Below are 20,119 nucleotides of genomic sequence, written 5' to 3'. Positions count from 1 at the left end.
AAATAAAAAAACGAATTCTGCTTTATAAATCTAAATCTGTCCATTTGCTAGGACTTCTTTTCTTTTTTAAAACAAACTGTGACATATTGTGCTTGAAAAGCTGACATGGTAATTATTTAATGAAACGTTACAGGTTCTTATTCCTGCTTGAAACATTATAGTTTCTTTAAGATATCTATAACACACAGTGATGGACAGTTGGCCCGAGGCATAAACAAAGAGTTTGTGCAGCTGCAGAGGCCCAAGGCCACGAAAGGCCCAACGACAGTGTTTTGTTTTTATTACATATTTGAGGAAATCACCTCTTTTATTGTTGTGAAACTCAGTTGTCTACTTTGCTGTGTTTAGAAACATCACATAGAGGAAGTTTTTAGGTTGAAAAATGGGAAGCCAGTGAGGGATCCTGTCCTAATTGTCTGTCTATAGTGTCTCTCTCTGCTGAGACCCTCCCCTGTGGGAGCTGTGCTTCCAGTGTACCGCTATGTTAAGGTCAGAGCAGATGTTATTCTATATTTTTCTCATTGTCAACAAATCCCACAATAAAAACAAACAACCAATCATTACTTTCCGACTTTGCGACCCTGTCTGTGGCCTTCAGCCCTAAAGCCATCTGTTCTTACTGAAATTGTTTGTAAATCTTTAGTTACAGTTCACAAATATATAGTTTTATTCTCAAAAAAGAGGGCAAATAATCTCCAAAAACATCTGTTACAGCTGTTGCTGTAGTTAGTTGCCGTAGCACACGTTATTCAAACAGGAGTAAAGAAGGCATTTGTGGTGGATTATTTTCAGCCGCAGATTAGTTTTGGGATTTAGGAGTATAATTACGGTGTTGTAAATTTTACCAGGTTCATTTATTTTCTGTCTTTCTTTTCAGTTATTGTAATTGTAGTTTATTTTTGTTCTTCTCAGTGACTCCCATGTGCTGGAAACGTATGTATTTGTTTAACAAATGAGCCATTCTGAAATGTTTCATTTACAAAACTTTATATCTACCACTTGCAGACATGTAATCTGTGTTTTCTCTAACTAACGCATCTCTTCAACCCCGCTCCATCATGGTCTTTAAGTTGTTGTAGAATATTATGGGATATTGTAATGACTATATATTAAGGCTTTTAAGGCATGAGCGGATGTGAACATTATGTTTTTCCGATGCTAATAAAAACAATGATGAATTCTTCTCTAATTTTTTTTTAAATTAATCTAATTTTCTAATCAAATGAAGCTTGAAATGTTTGTGTCATTTCATTAGATTCCTTGATGTTCACTTGTTGTGTTTGAAGTAATGAGGATCTCTTTAGTGAAGACAGAAACTAGGAGGCCAGAAATCTCTGAAACTGAGGGTGAGAATGGAAGAAAGACGAGGATGATGAAGATGAAGAAGAATCTTTTTTTTTTTTCTTTCAATAGAAGATAAAAAAGATAGTTGGAGGAGAAAGAAATTTAACCTGTTACACAGCTCAGGTATATCCTGCGATGGGGAGGCAGCCCAAGTTAAAACGTGCACCTTACACACAGCACAGCATCAGAGCAAAGGCAGACCGTGACCACCTGGGTAGAGAAGTATTTGGTATTAACTGGACAAAACACTCTGGGTCTGACTGATATCTGCTCCGACTTTAGCGGTCACTGAACTCGAGCGGCGACAGCTACCTTACAGGAGATACTGGAGCCCGGCAGAGCAGAATACTATGATGCTGAGTTTTATCTGCAGCAGCAGAGAATCGAGGAGGAGCAAAAAAAAAAAAAAAAGTACAGTGAGGCCTCTGCTCTTCGTATGGATGCAACAGCTATTGTTGACCTTGTGCAGCCTGGGATCTCAAATTCTGTGAAGTGAGCACAATGTTTTGAAATGCAAATAAGAGGCTCTATGGAGAAAAAAAAGACAAAACAAAAAAAAAACGAGGAATGTATTGCTCCAAGAGGAAAGGATTAGCTGGAGGAGACATAACTGGAAACAAGCAGACGTTCGGCATTAACAGTAAAAAAGAAAGAGAGAACAGGCCAGAGGTAAAATGAAAATAAACTTCAGATGACCCAGCTGAGAGCCACGTGTGCATTTTTGCTTTTCACCAACTTTTGGGAAACACGTGGCGCTGTAGCTGCATGATGACAACACATGAGCGGATACCTTTGTCGTCTTTGATCAGCTACTTTCAGGTACTATGCACCATTCAAACAGAATGGACTACAAACCGGAGTCTCGACACTTTAAAGCTTCATTATCTGATGCTTTTTACTGACGATTTTACCTGTTTTTCTTAATTCTTTGTTTCTTAATTCCTTGTATTGTGTGATTGTGCTCTTTGCCTTGTTGACTGTGTTTTTGTGATTCTCGGGTCTCTCTTGGAAAACAGATCTTAATCTCGCTGAGACGATGAGACGGAGTAAAAAAAAAAAACAAAAAACAGATTAGATAAATAAATAAAAAGTAAATGCTCTTGAATTGTGTTTACGCCTATCAAGAGCTACGGAGAACTGGAGTCAGATGTTTCGCATGCTTGAACTTACTCGGGCTGATTCTGATTTTAATGTTCAGTCTGCTGAACCTCCATACTCCAGAGGAATGCCAAAATTTCCCTCTGCTCCATAGCATTGGAAACAAGAATAACAACCCTAGAGTCCTAAAAGAAACAACTTTCATGTTAAATATTAAGCTGAAATAACGCCTCACTCCGCTCGTCACTACATTACTGCGCCTGTAAACACAGCTTCGTTCCCTGATCCTAAATCTAATCTAACCTTAATATTAAACGAGGGTTTACTTTTCTATATTTAACCGTTAGATAAACATGTGTTTCATTATTCATATCCAGCTCATGTTGCTGTAACACATTCCTTTCATGCAGGGGGAATGTCTTCAACACATCATGTGCATTTCATTTTGTGCTCATTTCACATAGTATCATGAGACCGTGCTGTTTTCTTTTTCATTTCAAACCCACTGTACAACTTTTTTTTTATGGCTTTCAGCAAATAATAAAGTCCTTATGCATCATGTATTTGCACTTTGTTACCAGCTGCACTAATAAGCACAGGGGAAACAATACACCTCTCCCACACAATGGACAGAGACAGATGATTCATGTCAGACCCTAAAGCCGGCAAGCTTTGAAAAAGCACCTAGTAAGAGTCATGGATCGCATTAATAGAGCCTTTCTGGTCACGGTGGAAGCCTTTGTACACTGTGGCTGGTGTGTGCGGATGCTCAGGGTGGGATGATGAGAATTGTACCTGGGATGGTAGTTGGCTCTGTAGCTGTTCTGAAGGAGAGGATGCCAGGCTTGGACTTGCCCTGCTGATTTTCTGCCACCACGTGAACCTCGTACTCTGTATTCCAGTCCAGGCCGCTCAGCACCACATACTCACTGCCATGGGGAAGGCGGATCTCTGGTTTCCAGTCAGACACATGTTTCTGAGGAAGGAATGCAGGGAGGGGAAGGGTGGGGGACATCTTAAAAACTGAGTAACCAAGAGAGATTGTGGTCGTTCTACATAAGCATAGAGGAAAGGGTCATTTTAGATCATTCGATAATGACTCTACGTTTCAGGCTGTTTGCCGAAGATAGAACGGGTGAATTGTTCTTTGATAACTTCACAAACTACACAAGCAGGAGGGTTTGGGGCATATTTTTCAGTTTCACTTATATCGCCAGAGATTATCTTGGCCCAAACGATCGTGTAGCACCATTCTTCGCACACAAGACAAAAAGCTTGTAAAATGGAGAACAATCTGAAGTATAAAGAGGTCGCCATTCATCATATGCAAATGTGTGTGCAATAATCTGAGGTATCAGAAATCTTAGCCGTGGTTCACTTTAACTGTACAGTGAGAAATCTGTTGCTTATATCTAAACTGGTGAAACTTTTTTTGGGCGGGAAACAACGTAGACATGCCAGCTGCTGCGTGAAAAGATGGTTTTGGAGGGAATGAATCTCTTTGCATTAAATACAGAGGTTTCGATTCCACTTCATTATAAGACTACCTTCATAAAGGATTTATAAATGGCTGATAATTCGGTTGTTAACACTTTATAGACCATAAATAAACAATTATAAACAAGTCATAACATAGTTTTCATACACTGATGCAGGCTCACTATTTGGCAAGATCAAGTTCATGCTTACTACTGACTGAGACATTCTGCAAAGATGTAGTAAACTTACACACTAAAAACACGAGGAGGTGTGTGTTAAAAGTAGATTTGTTTCTGCTGCAGATGCATATTTTTTGATAGTTTAAGGTACAAATTAAAATCGAGTGTGAACTAAAGGTGCAGTTACTAAAGTAGCACAGTGATTGAGGCTGGGCGTCACATGGGAAAAATATCTCACCCACCAAATACTAGGCTCAGTCTCTGGCGGTGGAGTTTAATCAAATACACTTGTCAGTATTTACTGGTGAGAAACCAGCGAGGAATCGTGGCTTCCTGGTTGTTCTGTCAGCACTCATCCTCTCTGTCGACAACCTCCCCAAAGAAAACTGTTCATTTTATTCTTCTTGTTAGCAAAAAAAAGAAAAACTTGTGTCACTAATACTGTGGTTTAAAAGTCAAATTCGGTCAGTTGGGAACATAATTATATCCTAGAAGGTGCAAATTGTAAGGTTACAAAAAGTGACATGCATGAAAGGGGCCTTAATGTGCTCATTGTTGGCAGGTGTTTTTTTGACGGAGGTTAAAAGTTAATTCCTGCTTTCAGTTGGTTTGGTGAAGCATTGTTCATATTTGACTGTTTTAATAAAAAAAAAAAATGCAGAGCAGCAAAGTGGCCCCATGTTACCTCCTCGCCCAGTATACTCACAGCCTTGTATCTGATCAGGTAATGTTTAATGGGGGAACCGCCGTCGTCCTGCTTGATCCAGTTGACCTTAAGAGAATTGCCCTTGTTTTGGACCTTGACCTCTAGCTTGGGAGCACTGGGTTCCCCTACACAGGACAAACCAAGAATTCACAATTAGCAGACATAAACATGGCTGTTGCATCAACATGTGTTTGGCCTCTGAACGCAGCTTACCTACTGTGTTTCTAACCTTCCTACGCTGTGTTCACCTGTGCTCGTGTCTTCAAGGTGGCCTGAGCTGCGACGTGAACTGATTGCCGGTTCGACTGTTGGAACTGATTGGCGGTTCAGCTTGCGCTGTTGTAAGACGCTTTTCTCCAGACGCGGCAGAGAAGCAGCGCGGAGTATAACCGATAATCACAGTGTGATGAAAGCCGCCCTTTGTGGGCCCTAATGTAACACGGGGCGTTTCAGTGCCGTCATGCTGCTCTACTGAGCTGTTACAGGATCTGAACACAAAAGTGTCTTCAAATCAAATCCCTGCCGCTGATTGGCCGCAGTGCTCCGCGTTAACACGTGTTGACTGATAGCAGGCTGCACGAGAACATATTAACACAGTCAGTGTTCTCATCAAAAAAAAATATATAAAAAGCTTTCTAAAATAAATAAATAAAAGAAAAACTCCACATTAAGCTCGACTGGTGTGTCACTTTTCAAGTGATACTCCACCCACATCTGTCTCTGATCTTCAAGCTCGCACCACCTGCAGTCTTGAGCGGTGGCTGTAAAAAAAAAAAAAAAAAAAAAAAGTGGATAGTTTCAAAGACTGAGATGCAAGTTGTGAATCTAACTTTTAAAAAGATTTTGAACAAAAATAATAATAATAATAATAACTAAAAAAAGAGGGTTTAGAGAAGCTGCAGGAAGTTTCTATGGATACGGCACCTGTCATGAAAACGTCTGGTTAAAAATGATCCAAGTTATAAAACCAGTAAATGTGGAAATAGTAATAATATCACGTTCACGGGGCCAGAACTGCGTTTTTGTGAGGTCGCCGTGACTTCTGACCTTTGACCACCAAAAATCTAATCAATTGATCCTTGAGTCCTATAGTGATATTTTTTATGTCAAATTTGAAGTTCCATCGAGGTGTTGCTGAGAAATCGTGTCCATGAGAATGGGACGGACGTACGGGCGGACAACCTGAAAACAATGTGCCTCCAGCTCCAGCTCTGTCTCCGGAAGGTGGTTGAGATTGAGGAACGAGTCACACAGCGTCTGACTTTGACACAGGACACTGATGTTCATTTCCTGTTTCCTATCTAACAGTAAACGCTAGATCTTAAACTAAACTCACTTTTTTCCAGCCAACAGCGAGAGAGTATTTGATTTGATTATCAAAGATAGATTTTTTGGCGGAATATTCCTTTAAGGGCAGCTTTGAAGGATCAGTGAGCAGCATGGCGGCTGACGTGTTGTTCTCCTTGAGGCTCCTCATTATCTGCTCTGTCCTCCTGAGTAATGACTGCTGGGTCGCTGGATAATGAGCCTGTAGGCCTTGATTGGACATGTTACTCTATTACTTTTAATAACATTTACAGTCTTTCGGGAGGGAAGGTCAAGGTGTTTTGTGCGTGTAGCGATGTTGGCTTTTACTCTCATGCCACTGTAAGGGCTGTGAGGGAGGAGACCAGAGAATCAATTATCTACTGTACATATTGGTTACACGTAGTTAGCCTTGTTATTATGTATGTATTATATATTAAATGGACTACCTCATGATAGCCAAAGCCTTTGCCCTGTGCTAACAATCTGATATTAACATCCACACAAGCAAGTGGCAGAAAGAAACTTAAATATACTGTATATCTTACATAATGAAGGATATGATGGATACTGGCATACAGTTCAAATGCACATAAAAATGTCAGTTCTTTTTCATTTTTTCTTTTTCTTTAACATTTCAAACATCGGTGTTAGTGGTTGTGTTAATCAAATGAATATCCATGAAGGCACTTTCTCTTCATCATACGAGATCGTCTGAGCGCACTGCCTGAAAACTGCATTCCACTAGACTGGGGTGAGCATGACAGGTGCTGGAAGTGAATAAAACAGTTAGTAACAGCAGCAGTGGGACATTCAGCGGGGGATTATCCACGAGCATCGTTCTGGGTTAGGTGAAAGAAAGGTTTTTTTTTTTTTTGGTTTTTTTTTCTGAGGCTAAAACAGAGAAAGGTGTGGTTAGAATGAGAGAAGCTCCACCATGCAGGCTGGAAAGATTTTGGGTGCTGCTACACACGAGGAAGGGGGCAACATGTGGAGCGTTGCCCCTGACCTCACACTGACACACGTGTAGGAGGTGTGGTTCCACATGTGGCCTGAGCTAATACAGTGTCCTGCCTCAGCTTCCAGCGTACACTGAGAGATAAAGGTACAGAAGTGTTATCAAATTTAGAAACATGATGTTTGCATGGAAGACGATTAGGGCGACATGATGATTTTCAAATGTTACACTCTGAGAGAGACAGATATCATTCATAGAAAAAGGCATTTTCTCAGTTTTGATATTAATGTCAGAACTTGAAATGCATTTTTTTTTCACATCATCCAATCTTCTCCCACACTTTTTAAATACTGAATATTTAGTACTGTTGCATTTCGTTAATTAAAAACTACTAACATAGGTCTTCAGTTTCTTTTTTTTTTTATATGTGTGAACTGAAGAACCGTGCGGACGTGACACCGGGGACAGAGACACATGCAGACAGGACCGACATTTCCATAGGGAAAAACAGCAGAACAATGAGAAGAAGGATGCAACGAGAGGAAATAAACTTGCATGCTGCAGTAATGCAATGCCGTGAATCCAATCAGTACAACTCTGTGAGCTACAGTGCATCGTTTGGGGGGGGAATAAGAAAAATTAGCTTCGTGGGTGAACATGAGGACTACGTTTAACCAGTGCGTGCAATGCAGACTGCAGTCAGTGGCACTTCGTGACGCTGCTCTTGTGATGTTTAAATGTGTTTCCTAACACAATGGTGAATAACCAAACAGTTAAAAAAATTTCATGTAACAACAGATTTGCTGGTTTCACAAAGTCAAATCTGTGATTTTTAAAAACATTTGAAAATAACTGGAAGAGGATTTAGGTACAAATTAAAGCAAAAACAAACAAACAAAATCTTACTTGATTTTACGCAATCTTAATATGTCGTATTTAAATGTTTTTTTATTCATTCAAATTTGTTTTAATGCTTTTAAATGAAATTTTAATGTCATTATTTTCAACGTATTCCCATGCCTCTGTAAAGCACTTTGAATTGCCTTGTGTCTGACTGGCGCTGTATGAATAAACTTGCTTTGCTTTGTCTAAAAATGTTTCTTCTAATCAGGGTTTTATAAAAACAGGAACAACAAGAAAAGGCACACCAGGGAAACAAACATAAAAAGACTTGAAGCGTGTTTGGATTAAAATGGAGCTACTATTCCTGTTGTGGCAGATTCTTTGTTTTTGTCAACTAATCCAGGCTAATATGAAGCTAAAGTATCTTCTCAATTCTCCAGCTATTCCTCTTATTCATTTGTTTTCTCCGATAATTTAGATTTACAGATAAAGAGAGAAAAGAGTGAAGCACTTAAACCAGCTCTGGTAAAGCACTTTGGCTGAGGCATGTCAAACCTCAACAATCTTAACTTGCCAATGCACCAAAGTGAGAGAAAAAAATACAAAGTAAGATTTTAAAAGACAGATGGAAGGAAATGGGCGAGCCCAATAAAATTTTAATAATCCAATTAGCTTTTTCCTTCTCAGTGAAATAAGTTTGGTAATCAGTCCAATTTAAACGCTTGGTTTGATAAGTGCCTCTATAGAAAGGACCCCATTTCCACCTGTTACTAATGTGTGATTGGAATAGGACGAATGCAGGTGTAAACGTAAGCAGGTCACACGGGGTCAGAGTTTACAATCACATTAAAGTGGCTCGGTTAACCACGACAAAAAGAATGTGGCCCTGGTGTGTATTTCTTATATTAATAGAAATATTTAACAAGGCACTAAGAGGGGAATGACTAAATGGAAAATAGACAGAAGTATCATAGTTTCTAGAAGGAAGAGAAAGTCTCAAGATGAATGGAGACGATGAAACGCTACTGGAGTGAAAAAAAAAAAAATGCATGTTTACTAAATCTCTACTACATATCTACAGAGTGACCTCGAGATGGATGAAAAATGGCCGAATAAAATAAAATAATAATAAGTTGTTTTAATGACTCATCTACAAATGTTTCCTGAATGATCACTGCTGATGTTATGATCTCAAACTAAAAACAAAAAAAAAACAAAACAAAAAAAAATTACCTTCTGTTGGCCAGCGAAGACGACATCATCAGCACCATGCAAGAGCCACATGACAAAGTCACATGATGTGCACGCACATGATTGGTTGAAAAGGAAAATATAGAAGAAGGAGGAGCCGGGAGGGGGAGGGCGGGGGTGGGGTCACATGGGAAACATACAAAAGATTTTTGAAATGATGAAAACATGTCAACATAAGGAACAAAAACAAACAGGAATGTTAAAGACAAAATGATACAAAAGGAACATAAACAACAAAAAGAAATACATAAATCGATAAACAGATTTCTTTTTCGTTTTTTTTTTTTTAAATACACATAAGAAACATGTTGAAATCATGAAGCGGCTGCAGACTTAGTTTTGGTTGTTGGTTGTAGGTTAAAGATTAAAGACACAACCAAAACTGTGCACCCTTTTAAATTGCCTCATGCTTCCAGATAAACAGCTTTTCCTCTGACAGATCATTTTTCTTAATATATTTTAACATCATTACAACATTACTGCCCAATCTGAATTTGAAGTACAGTCAGTTCTAACATCATGACTGCCATTAAAGACAAATGAAAGATTTCAAACAAAAAAGAAGAGAAGACTACAGCAGCTGGTTTTTGAAGGACAAGCACAAAATCAGGGTCAAAAAAAGAACAGAGGAAACTCTGCAGCTTTATACAAACCATGCCAGCGAAGTATGATACACAACACAGCAGACAACAGCATGAACACAGGGAACATCAGGAGAGAGAGGGTCTGCATCAGATGACGGTCTAAAAGCATTTGTGACATTTGCTCCTGAGTGATGCACTTGTAGAAAACACAGAGCAGTTGCTGCAGCGTTTGGTATGAATCTAATGTAAAGCCAAGGCTGCATCTGACAAATGTTACGAACAGTGTGTTCGAGGGAAGAGATTAAGTTAGGAACACAGTTCTCATACAGTACATCAGGAGCACAAGTCAAAGGAGCAACAACAGACATACGACCATTGCTCCTGTGGCCTTGCACCAAAAACACAAAGTATGTCTAATTACACATTTTGATGTCACATGTTGCTTTAGGATTTTTTTTTTAAAGCAATCAGCAGTCTGGGAGGTAAGGTGCAATCAGTAATAATTTCACTGGATGTTTACACAAAAGTAATCATAAAATCTCAGCAGGGATTTCTGCAACTGTTGCTGATGAGTCACCACTGTTGTTACCTCAGTGGCTGCTGACCAGGGCATGCTGCTCCTTTAAATGACTATCTGCACCGACAGGGCAAATCCTCAAAGACTCGTGTGAACTGCACTGCCATAGCTGTGAGATGATCTGATACTCAGTCTGAGCTGATGAGAAACATTCAGGGAAGTTTCAAGAAAATTCAAAGTCTACAGAGACAGAGCGGTTTTGATAAAATAAAAAATAAAAAACTAGAATATGTTGATATCACAGGAGCAGAAATAGGTTCAGTAGGTAGTAGGAAGATGGAGGAAAAAACAAGGTGGTACCTTCATTTTTTTTGTTCAGCGATGCATTTAAGATACCTGGCTTACTAATGTAAAAATACATTTACCTGAAAAACAAATCAACTGAGGAGAACAGATGATTTCCTAACCAATCAGCCGTAATGACTCTAAGCTCTCCTGCCATTGTGCAATCCAAGATGGCGACTGGAAGTGTTACCAAAAAAAGGTGTAATTTCTTTAACACTATACATTCTGACGTGGTGTTCTTGGTGTGATGAATTGTGGGGCTAAAATAGTGTCCATGACAATACAAGCGTTTTTATTGACCCTTCAGACACTTTGTCTGGTTCAAGACTTCAGTATTCTGTGTTATCCACCAGCAGGTTGGATTTACCGGTTTGATGTTGACACTAATGATACTTACAAGGCAGAAAAATTCTAATTACTGTAAACTCTATATGACACACACACATAAGGACACACAGTAATGTGTTAGCATGGAGCGTACTATTACTATTACACTAAATGTATTATACTGTCACTCAATGTTCATGCCAAAATAAGAGCATGAACATCTTGTGTGATAGTGTTATAAAAAAAATTAACTTAATGCTCAATATGATATAAACTATCTCTAAAAATAGCATTTAAATGTCAGTTTTGCAGCCACTGATCTACCATATTCATATATATATATAACATATATGAATACATTTTCACTCCAATTCACAACACCACAATCAGAAGAGTCTCTACTATGATTTGGATCTTCATGAACAGGCACATTGTGTTAATTATGTCACACACAATCAGGCGGTTAGAAGGGCAAACCCTCATGTCCTTAGCAAATGTTAGTAAAATCATAATCTATGGGTTTTGAAGACAGTTATCAAAGCTAGTAAGCTGCCAACTCAATTTGCTGTTTTGCTGTGGCTCTGCTCTATAGAGAGGGCGTGTGCCCTCCTATGAGCCACTCCAGTGATGAACATCTACATTAACTGTGAGGCCAAGCAGGTAAAAGAGAGGTAGAGGTGAAGAGAGACACACTGCACACTGCTGGACTGGCATACTCACTAAGGGCCATAGTGGTAGCAGCGATAGAGGATGGAATCTCGGATGAAACTGAAAGACGGTGAGAACATGGTGAGAGGAGCTGGAATTCTCCTCAACATGAGCAACTCAGAGCTGGGTCACTTTTTAAAATAGATACTGTATATATATATAAATATATATATAAATATATATATATATATGTATAATGTCATGGTGAATTTCTCTGGAACATTCCTGTGGAACGACGACTCCTCTGCTTTTTCAGCGTCTGTTACAAAGACCACCATGGAGCTTAGAGCTTGTTGTATCACATCCTGTTGAATGGGAATGTCCATGTGAAAGAAGATGAACTGATACAGTTTTATATTTTTAGATATACTGTTATCATTAATACTGTATTTGCCCATAAGGCCTTTCTCAGTACAGGGTAAACTAAGATGAAAGCTGAGTTCTTGGGAATTTGAACTGGCAACAACAGGAGGATGCTGTACGCTTAGTTTGAAACTGCTGGGGAAAGTGGTGTCGGGCTCAGGTTCTTAACTGAACACCTGTTGTAATAACTGTAATATATATTAGAAGAAAAAAAAAAACCACAAATCTAATATCTGCATATAAAAATATCTAAATCACTACAGAGCCTGTACGTTTTTATAGAGCAGTTGCAGATCTGCAGCAGCAGCGCTCTGCGTTAACTGCCCAGTAAAAAACATGAAAGATAATTTTTATCTTCAGCCAAAACAATTTGGCACAAAGAAATATCAGACTGTGAATCTGAGACTAAAGTTTATCCTGCATATGGAATTTTATTTGATATTTACGATCTACAGAGAGTACAGTGCTTGCTGAGAGAAGACTGCTCTCACCAGCCAGTGATGACCCACTAAGACTAGTTTTATTGTGTCTTATTCACAGATACTGGCTACTGTAGGTTACGGAAATTAAATTAAGACACAAGGAAAATATTGCCTGAAGAGAAAATGGCAAAATGAAAATAAACTCATAAGCAGGTTCTGAAAATTTGAATTGTGGGAACAGGTTTGTTTAAGATTTATCGCTTCCCAACTGTGAACCCACTTCAGATCCAGCTGGGCCTTTTTGTGTTCTCCCTGTGTTTGTGAGTCTTTCCTCCGGTACTCTGGGTTCATCCACAAACACACACACACACACACGTTAGATCTTGAAAACTACTTGATCAAGACACGGGCCTCAGATGTGGAGTTGCTCCCTGGAGGCTGGACTGTGGCTGCCCACTTAATAGTTAGCAAGCATATAACGCTGAGGACAAGGTCCCGCCCCTGCCATTAAAACAGAACAACTTATGAGCCGACACAAAATAGATTCTGTTGTGATTTTAGAGCTAATGCCTGTAAACATCAAAGGAATGTCTCACTAAAACAAAGGTGAGACAGAACAATGATTGTGCCTTTCCTGAATTATGTTTCAGTGCTTTTCAGGCTTCAGTGAGTTGTTTGTTGAGGTTCCTATGCTGCGTTCTTATTTCTTCTACAGTGAGTGCACAGTGTAGTTTCCTTTAGTGCCCATACTAACTGCCTTTTGTTTTGTTTTCCTCTACAGTTACCTTAAGTTGATAGATTCCTATAAAGTCCAGCCAACACTCTTAAAGGCGAGACACACTATTCTCCTCGAAGAGAGATAACGTTGATGCAGCCTCTTCTGTTTCAAGGATTTCTACAGTGTGTGTGTGTTTTTGTACACACTAGTCTCCAAGTTATTAGCTGTTGTTTTCTTTATGTGTTTACAACATGTAAACATAATAGCCTTGTTTGATAAAAATGAATATTCAAGCTGGACATATTCCTAATACAATCAAAAGGTTAAGATTCTCTACTGGGAAACTAGTATGAATGAAAACATACTTACTGAAGACCTGAATCCAGAACACATTGGCCACATTTATGATTACGGGCTTTAGGAGCAATAGATAAAAGCTTTCTCTGAGCAGCCGTCAGCTTATAAAGAAAGCTGCAACCCTGCAGAAACTAGGAAGCTATTTACTGGATTTCTTAAGATTCAATTGTGGTCAAGTCTAATGGCCAAATTGCAATTGCAAAATAAAAGCATTAAGATTCTGGCAATTGCAAGCCTGGATATTTTAGCTGTCTAGAATATTTATTTTAGCTTTTAACATGAATACCTGCAAGTATTCTTAATTTACATTAATTACTGTGTGCCTCTTGTTTATCTATGTTTATAATACAGTATTCCGTCTTTAAAGACCTCATATAACCCTCATTGACTGAACTGCTGCAGTGCACAAGTACAACCTACTTTATAGAAGAGAGACACCAAAATAATAGGTAGCACCAAGGACTACGGTGCAAAATAACTCACTTGCTAGAGGCTGTGAGTTTGTCACATCAATCTATCACACCACTAAACAAACCTGAAACCACATTAGAGTAAAGGAATCGACTGTCGTCTGGAACATTAGTGCAACGGGTCATGAATGGTGACTGGTGTTTATGTAAGAAAGAAGAAAAGTAGTTATAGTTTTGGGACAGCGGGCGGTGAATTTCTGCGGACGACATCACGTGATCAAGATTTACAATTATTATAGCAAATTTTATTCGATCATTAAAAGGGGAGTTTTAACGCGGAGAGGATGATCAAATAAAAGCAGATGAATGAATGGCACGGAGATGGAAAACAAATACAGAGGAAAATAATGCAGAGGAGACAGGAAAAGAAAACTTACTTGTGAAAGAATACTCTGAGAAGTCCAATGGAATACAGAACAGATGGAAAACAATGAGAAAACAACACAACAAAGAGGAGAAACAAAGACAATGAGAAATGAGAAATATGATCAACTCTGTCCTGCCACATCATTTACTCACTGTCACACTGCTGCTGTGTCTTGTTGGGCCTCCTATCTACAGAAAGCCTGGCTTCCTCTTTGCTCTGCAGCTAACTTTGACTGTGATAATCCTGGAACAATATTAACATCCAAATTAGAAATGTGTCTTTTAAATGACTTCAGGCTCGGCTGTGACGCCGGTCATGGTAGGGATCCAGTGTTTTCTTTAACAACACATTAAATGACAACATGCATACAGTCCAAACTGATTCCTCTGTGTCCATTCTCACTTCACTTCTCTACATGATACATGGAGTAAAGTTTGACGTCAGATTCATACATTTAAAAAAGTTCTGTTTAGACTGGTCTAAACTGAATAAATACACCAGACACTAATTACTTTGCTGAGACACCTCGAAGTAGGACAGTGACTCCGTCTTTGACGTCAGGGATTGGGGCAAAATAAGCAGGATGAGGCTGAGGAGGGCTGTTTCTACAGAAGCAGCGGGGTGAGGAAGCACAGATGGAAGCATGACATGGAGGCCGCTACGAACTAAAACAAAGATTTATTCATGACCCTGATTATAGATGCTGACTGAGAAATAGGTCTGTTTCCTTCTCACTGTTGCCTCGGTAAAGTAGCTCCACAGTGGTTAGATGGATTCAATTATAATGAATAATTTTGGTTTATTAAGACATGAATCTTATTTTCCTTGTTTTCATTATTCCGAACACGGAACTCATCCAGTCATCAGACAATCAGGAAACAACCGCAAAACTAATAATTACCCGGACTGTCCGGTGTCAGCGTCCATCAGAGTTTACAGCCTGACTGAACGAACATTTCAGGTGAGGCTCATGTCAGTTCTACCTACTAATAAAGAGGTTTACATAATCTGGCTAAATTATCGGCTCATTAACAACCAGTCTGATCACCTGAAAGCTCATGTTTCTGGATTTTGCAGCGTTGTTGCCGTGTCACAGGTCTCAGAAAGAATCATGGACAAAACTACAAAAATAAAAAGCAGGTCGCGTTAAGCGGAATTATCCTTTAATCCAAAATCCTTACCATCATGTTTGAGTCTGGCACATTAGCTATACTCGGTCCACACTGGATTTAATGAGTGTGACTGCCTCAATACCAAACCTCTACCGTTTAACCTTGAATCTTTCCCCATGTTAAAATGTGAAATGCAATTATTTGGTGTTATATTAAAACACTTAGCAGACACAGGAAGTGATCTTTGTTTTGCAGAGTGCAGGTTCTCTCAGCTTGAATATAAGAGCAGTTCCTGGACCTCTACTTGGCCTCCTTTAAACTTCAGTGAGAGCTTATCATTTGACATATTGTGGCACATAAATAAACAGAAAGTTGACACATTTTATTTCAGGCTGACACTTGGTTAATGGTGTCTTGCTCCTGCTCTTTGCGGCAGTGGTTGCGGATGCCGCCGTGTGACTAACACAGCTGTGATCCGATGACGGATTATTCACAAGAAAAATTTATCTGATCTGATGCGAGTGTCATGGTTGATGAACAAATGTGGTCAAAACTTCCCTCATCTGCCTGACAAGCCGGTTTTTCTCCTCGTGTCTCTCTTGCTCTGTTAAAGTGACTTTTTTTTTTTTTCTTCTTTCCTTCAAACACAGTTAAGTAAAAAATTTCCTGCGACATTTCATCATGTGCTGCCATCTTCTTCATGAAATATAAACAATTTTCAGCGGAGCATGACCTCTGGCTGTTATATTAACAATGCACACCGTCACTGCACTATAAATACAGAGCTGACACTTTACACTGAAGTATAAATCAGCCTTAAGGACGTACAAGTGCTATCCAGAACGCTTTGTCTAAATCACCTGAGTCGTGGGCTAACGAGGCAGGGCTCGGAGACGAGGTCTGCCTTACACACTGCAGAAATCCAGGAAGAAGGAAGCACATAATACTGTTCAGTGACGAAGGATACAGAGGTTACACTTTGCAAAGTTAACACTATTAACGAGGATGGACTTTGAAGTGGCAGTGGCATCGTGAATTATCATTCCCTCCGCCGTGGATTGGAGGAGGACCGCACCGGGGCTTGTCGTGACAATAGAGGAGTGTAGGGGTTGTAAAGCATCTTGACTCAGCTAGACATGAGCAAGCGGTGGAGTGCGCACTAGGTTCAAAGCGTTCAGGGGGTCAGAGGAGTTTACTGAGAGCAGGGACAGGAACAGCGGGGATGGTACTTACGGACTGGCTCGGTCTTGAAAGTCTTGGCCGAGCTGCTCTCGCTTATGCCTTTGCCGTTGATGGCGGATATCTTGACCTCATAGTTGGTCTCTGGTTTCAGGCCATCGATGGTGACCTTGTTCAAGCCTGTGGGAAGCGAGGGTGGTGTTAGTCTCAGCAGGAATACAGAGAGCTGAGACGAATGGACCAAGATGTTCATTCCTTTTCATGTGCTAATGTGTGCCAGATGCATAAATGACTATTATGGCTTTTTTCAGCACATTAAAATCTAGCCTTCTGTTATTAATGAACAATGTCAACACAAACCCACAAAATAAAACACTGGTAACAAATGACTGCTGATGTTTTTTTTCTTGGGAGGACAAAAATAGATTTTCTTTCTGTTAATATACATATACATATACATATACATATATGTATATATAAATATATATATATGTATATATGTATATTAGACGATATAGACGATTAGCCATTGTCTGTGTTTGCTCTTTTGCTCTTTTCTTTTGCTTCCTCTTCCTGATTCCATGTAGTTTTGTTATAGATAATAAGAACTAACAACAAGTAAATAAATACAACTGTATTTTCACAATGATTTGCCTGTAATTGCAGCACAGACAGGTTTGTGTTTATACTGTATATGCCACATGTTTTACCACCGGGTGGGTCACCACAGGTGGGACAGAATAGCCTCCTGATGGGATTAATCATGGAGACTCATTAACAAATGGGAACAACCGCAGAACAGGGGCACATCAGACCAACACCATGAAGATCAAACGCTCAGAAAAGGATGAGGTCTAATTGCAGTGGGGTTTTGTGATTTATTGTTACTGGTTTTACTGTCGGAAAATAACATTAAAGATCAACTGTAACACAAAGAGTGTCAAGCGTAGCACGCAAAGAATGCTATTAGAAAAGCCTGCGACTGTTATCATTAAATGCGATTTTCACGGGTGAAGTGAATCAATTTACATCGTAATCATGTCTGAATGTTGATAGCTTCAAATTTAATAAATATAATCTAAATAATTCCATAAAGTGTGAACTTGTGGTGTTTTTTTTTTCCAGAGGCAAAAAGAATAAAAAATTCCTGATTAAAATGTGCAACATTTCCATAGACAGACATAGTTATTTGCATATTAGCAAGGCACCACTGAGATTTCAATCAGGATACAAACACACATACTGTATACACACTGTGCTCCCTGACTTTTGTACAAAAAAAAAAAAAAAAGCCACTTGGGTGATATCTCACTGTGTAATACAAAGAATAATAATTTCATGGATGAAAACAAATTTAGATGGTGGTGCAAAAGAGCTGAGAAACATTTTTTGATTACTGTGATGCTGGGAAAATTCTAAATTCAAGTTAATGCGTCAATGAGACGGACTTTAATAATGAACCATGCATAAATGAGTGCTCGGGGAAACCGTGTGAATACAACTTAAAAGGCCAAATGTATATACAACTGGGCTTTTAGCACCACCAGCTTCAGCAGGACTGACGTCACTGCTGAAACCCTCATGTTCAGATGAGATTTCCAGCCGCTGTGGAGTAAATTACCACTGATTACCACATGCTGGTTTCCTCAGCTTCTCTAAAAGGTTATCTCCACTAATCATAACAATCGTTCGGCTGACTGAATATGACTGACTTTGCTATGTGTTTATCATTGTGCTGCCGCAGTGCATGCTTACTGCTGCAGCAAGGAAAGTGCACTAACGTTTTAAGAAATTAATAAGTGGATGTAATTTGGTTTCTGGTGCTCGCAGCCATAAAAAAAGAAAAACTAAACATCAAACTTTCAACAATCATCCCAGACACAGAAGACGTGTTTTTGTCTTGTGTGCTTGTCTGTGTGGATTTCAGTAATTAAAGTTTAACGCTGCTGATATCCTGTTTTTTATTGAGCAAAAACCGAAGAGAACATCGAATTCATCTCACTAACACGTATCTTATCTGTCACAGATAGAGTAGGGAAGTCAGAAAGTACTGAGAGACGGACTGAAGCAGTGTTGATATTTATCTTCTCATGGAATTTGTTGGCAGTTATAAAAATATAGCATGAGGCCAGTTTTTATCCCTTAAGCCTGTGATCAACAAAAAAAATGGTAGAAGTCACATAAATTACAAAATGCATTTTTATCGAGTCCTGCTGTCACTGTGGTGGAGCGGAGATATTTGTAGTCCATCTGCATCATAAACCTGGATACAGTGTAGTGATTATTGTTTACTTCACACTGCAGGATACGGTCACGCATAAACATCTAATGCATAAAACATAAAACATGAAGTGTTACAGTATGCAGCACTGCTTTTAAACATGTGACTGCATCCCTGATTAACAATACAGTGAGAGACCTTTAAAACACTTTACTTGTCAGTCATTGGATATTTTAATATATTGAACAATAACAATATGTAACTTCCTCTCTCCCTGGTATTGTAGCTTAGCGAGGCCTTTTGTATTCCTGAATTTACAAATTGAAATTACAACTATACAAGAGGAAACATCTGCACGTTACAGTGCAACAGACAAGGTCCTGTCAGTGTACAGTATGTGTGAGGCTCGATTTTATCAGATGGGGATTAGCTGATGTGGTTGAATGAGGTATTTTTGGCAACATTTACTGTTGGTGCGTGGGTGCGTGTGTTTTGTTTTGTGTATATGCCGGCGTGACAGGCGGCTCTTGGGTCTTGAGCTGACAGCGGAGCCTGTCAACCACTGACTGATACGTCCCATGTGGCTGACAGGACAGGAACCATCCAGATTTGTAAGAGCCACAAACCCTCAGTGGGACGGGGATATTATCTGGGACCTGTCAGTGTCGGAGCTGACTGTCATTTAGGCTGCACTGTGTTCCACCTCTCCTCTTGACATCAGCTACTGTCATGTTGGGATTAGCCGTTGTTGCTAGCAGGAATGTTTTCTGCAGTTCCGGCTCATATCTCCATCATGTAAGAGCTGCAGTCTAAAGAAACACTCCCTACAATAATAACAATAACAATAAAGAACAACAAGAACAATAATGATAATCTTTTAAATTTTTTTTAAATTAAATGGAAACGGCAAGTGTAGCTAATGTTACCAGCCGTCATGTTGTGAAGAGATCAGATTTTTTATCAGTTATCGATGACTAAATAAAATAAAACATCCATCTCATGAACGTCAGTCAGGAGATATATACTGTATATATATATATATAAATATATATATATAACTCACCGCCGACAGCGTCGACGTCCTTGCCAGTCCATTCCTGGCCAGGCAAACACCACTCCACTCTGTACTTGAGAATGGGCACTCCACCCGTGGAGTCGGGCTCCGAAAAATGGACCACTGCTGTGCTCGAGAAAGGTACCACGTATTCCATGTCGGGCGACGAGGGCACCTCTGCGGCAGAGAACAGAAAAGAGACTTGAAGCGTA

The 20,119-nt window shown here is 39.4% G+C and overlaps 1 protein-coding gene across 9 annotated transcripts in view; it reads right to left on the bottom strand.

Annotated features, from left to right (window-relative positions):
* Positions 1-20,119, bottom strand: part of LOC111233079 (neural cell adhesion molecule 1-like) — a 237,940-nt gene that overhangs the window by 20,321 nt on the left and 197,500 nt on the right. For 4 of the 9 annotated variants that reach the window (XM_022760826.1, XM_022760825.1, XM_022760827.1 and 1 more), the window contains 6 exons: positions 19,917-20,084; positions 16,687-16,812; positions 11,657-11,704; positions 9,146-9,148; positions 4,807-4,931; positions 3,238-3,418 (listed from right to left, as the gene is read on the bottom strand). In XM_022760826.1, coding sequence (XP_022616547.1) covers positions 3,238-3,418; positions 4,807-4,931; positions 9,146-9,148; positions 11,657-11,704; positions 16,687-16,812; positions 19,917-20,084 — 651 coding nt within the window. The remainder of the gene's footprint in view (positions 1-3,237; positions 3,419-4,806; positions 4,932-9,145; positions 9,149-11,656; positions 11,705-16,686; positions 16,813-19,916; positions 20,085-20,119) is intronic. The other 5 variants (XM_022760829.1, XM_022760833.1, XM_022760834.1 and 2 more) reach the window with 2 other exon arrangements.

Source organism: Seriola dumerili, unplaced genomic scaffold (genome assembly GCF_002260705.1).
Source record: "Seriola dumerili isolate Sdu_G_001 unplaced genomic scaffold, Sdu_1.0 BDQW01000367.1, whole genome shotgun sequence".
NCBI classification, from domain to species: domain Eukaryota; kingdom Metazoa; phylum Chordata; class Actinopteri; order Carangiformes; family Carangidae; genus Seriola; species Seriola dumerili.
Note: the sequence above shows the minus strand (reverse complement) of the source record. Positions and strands in the feature narration are given on the sequence as shown.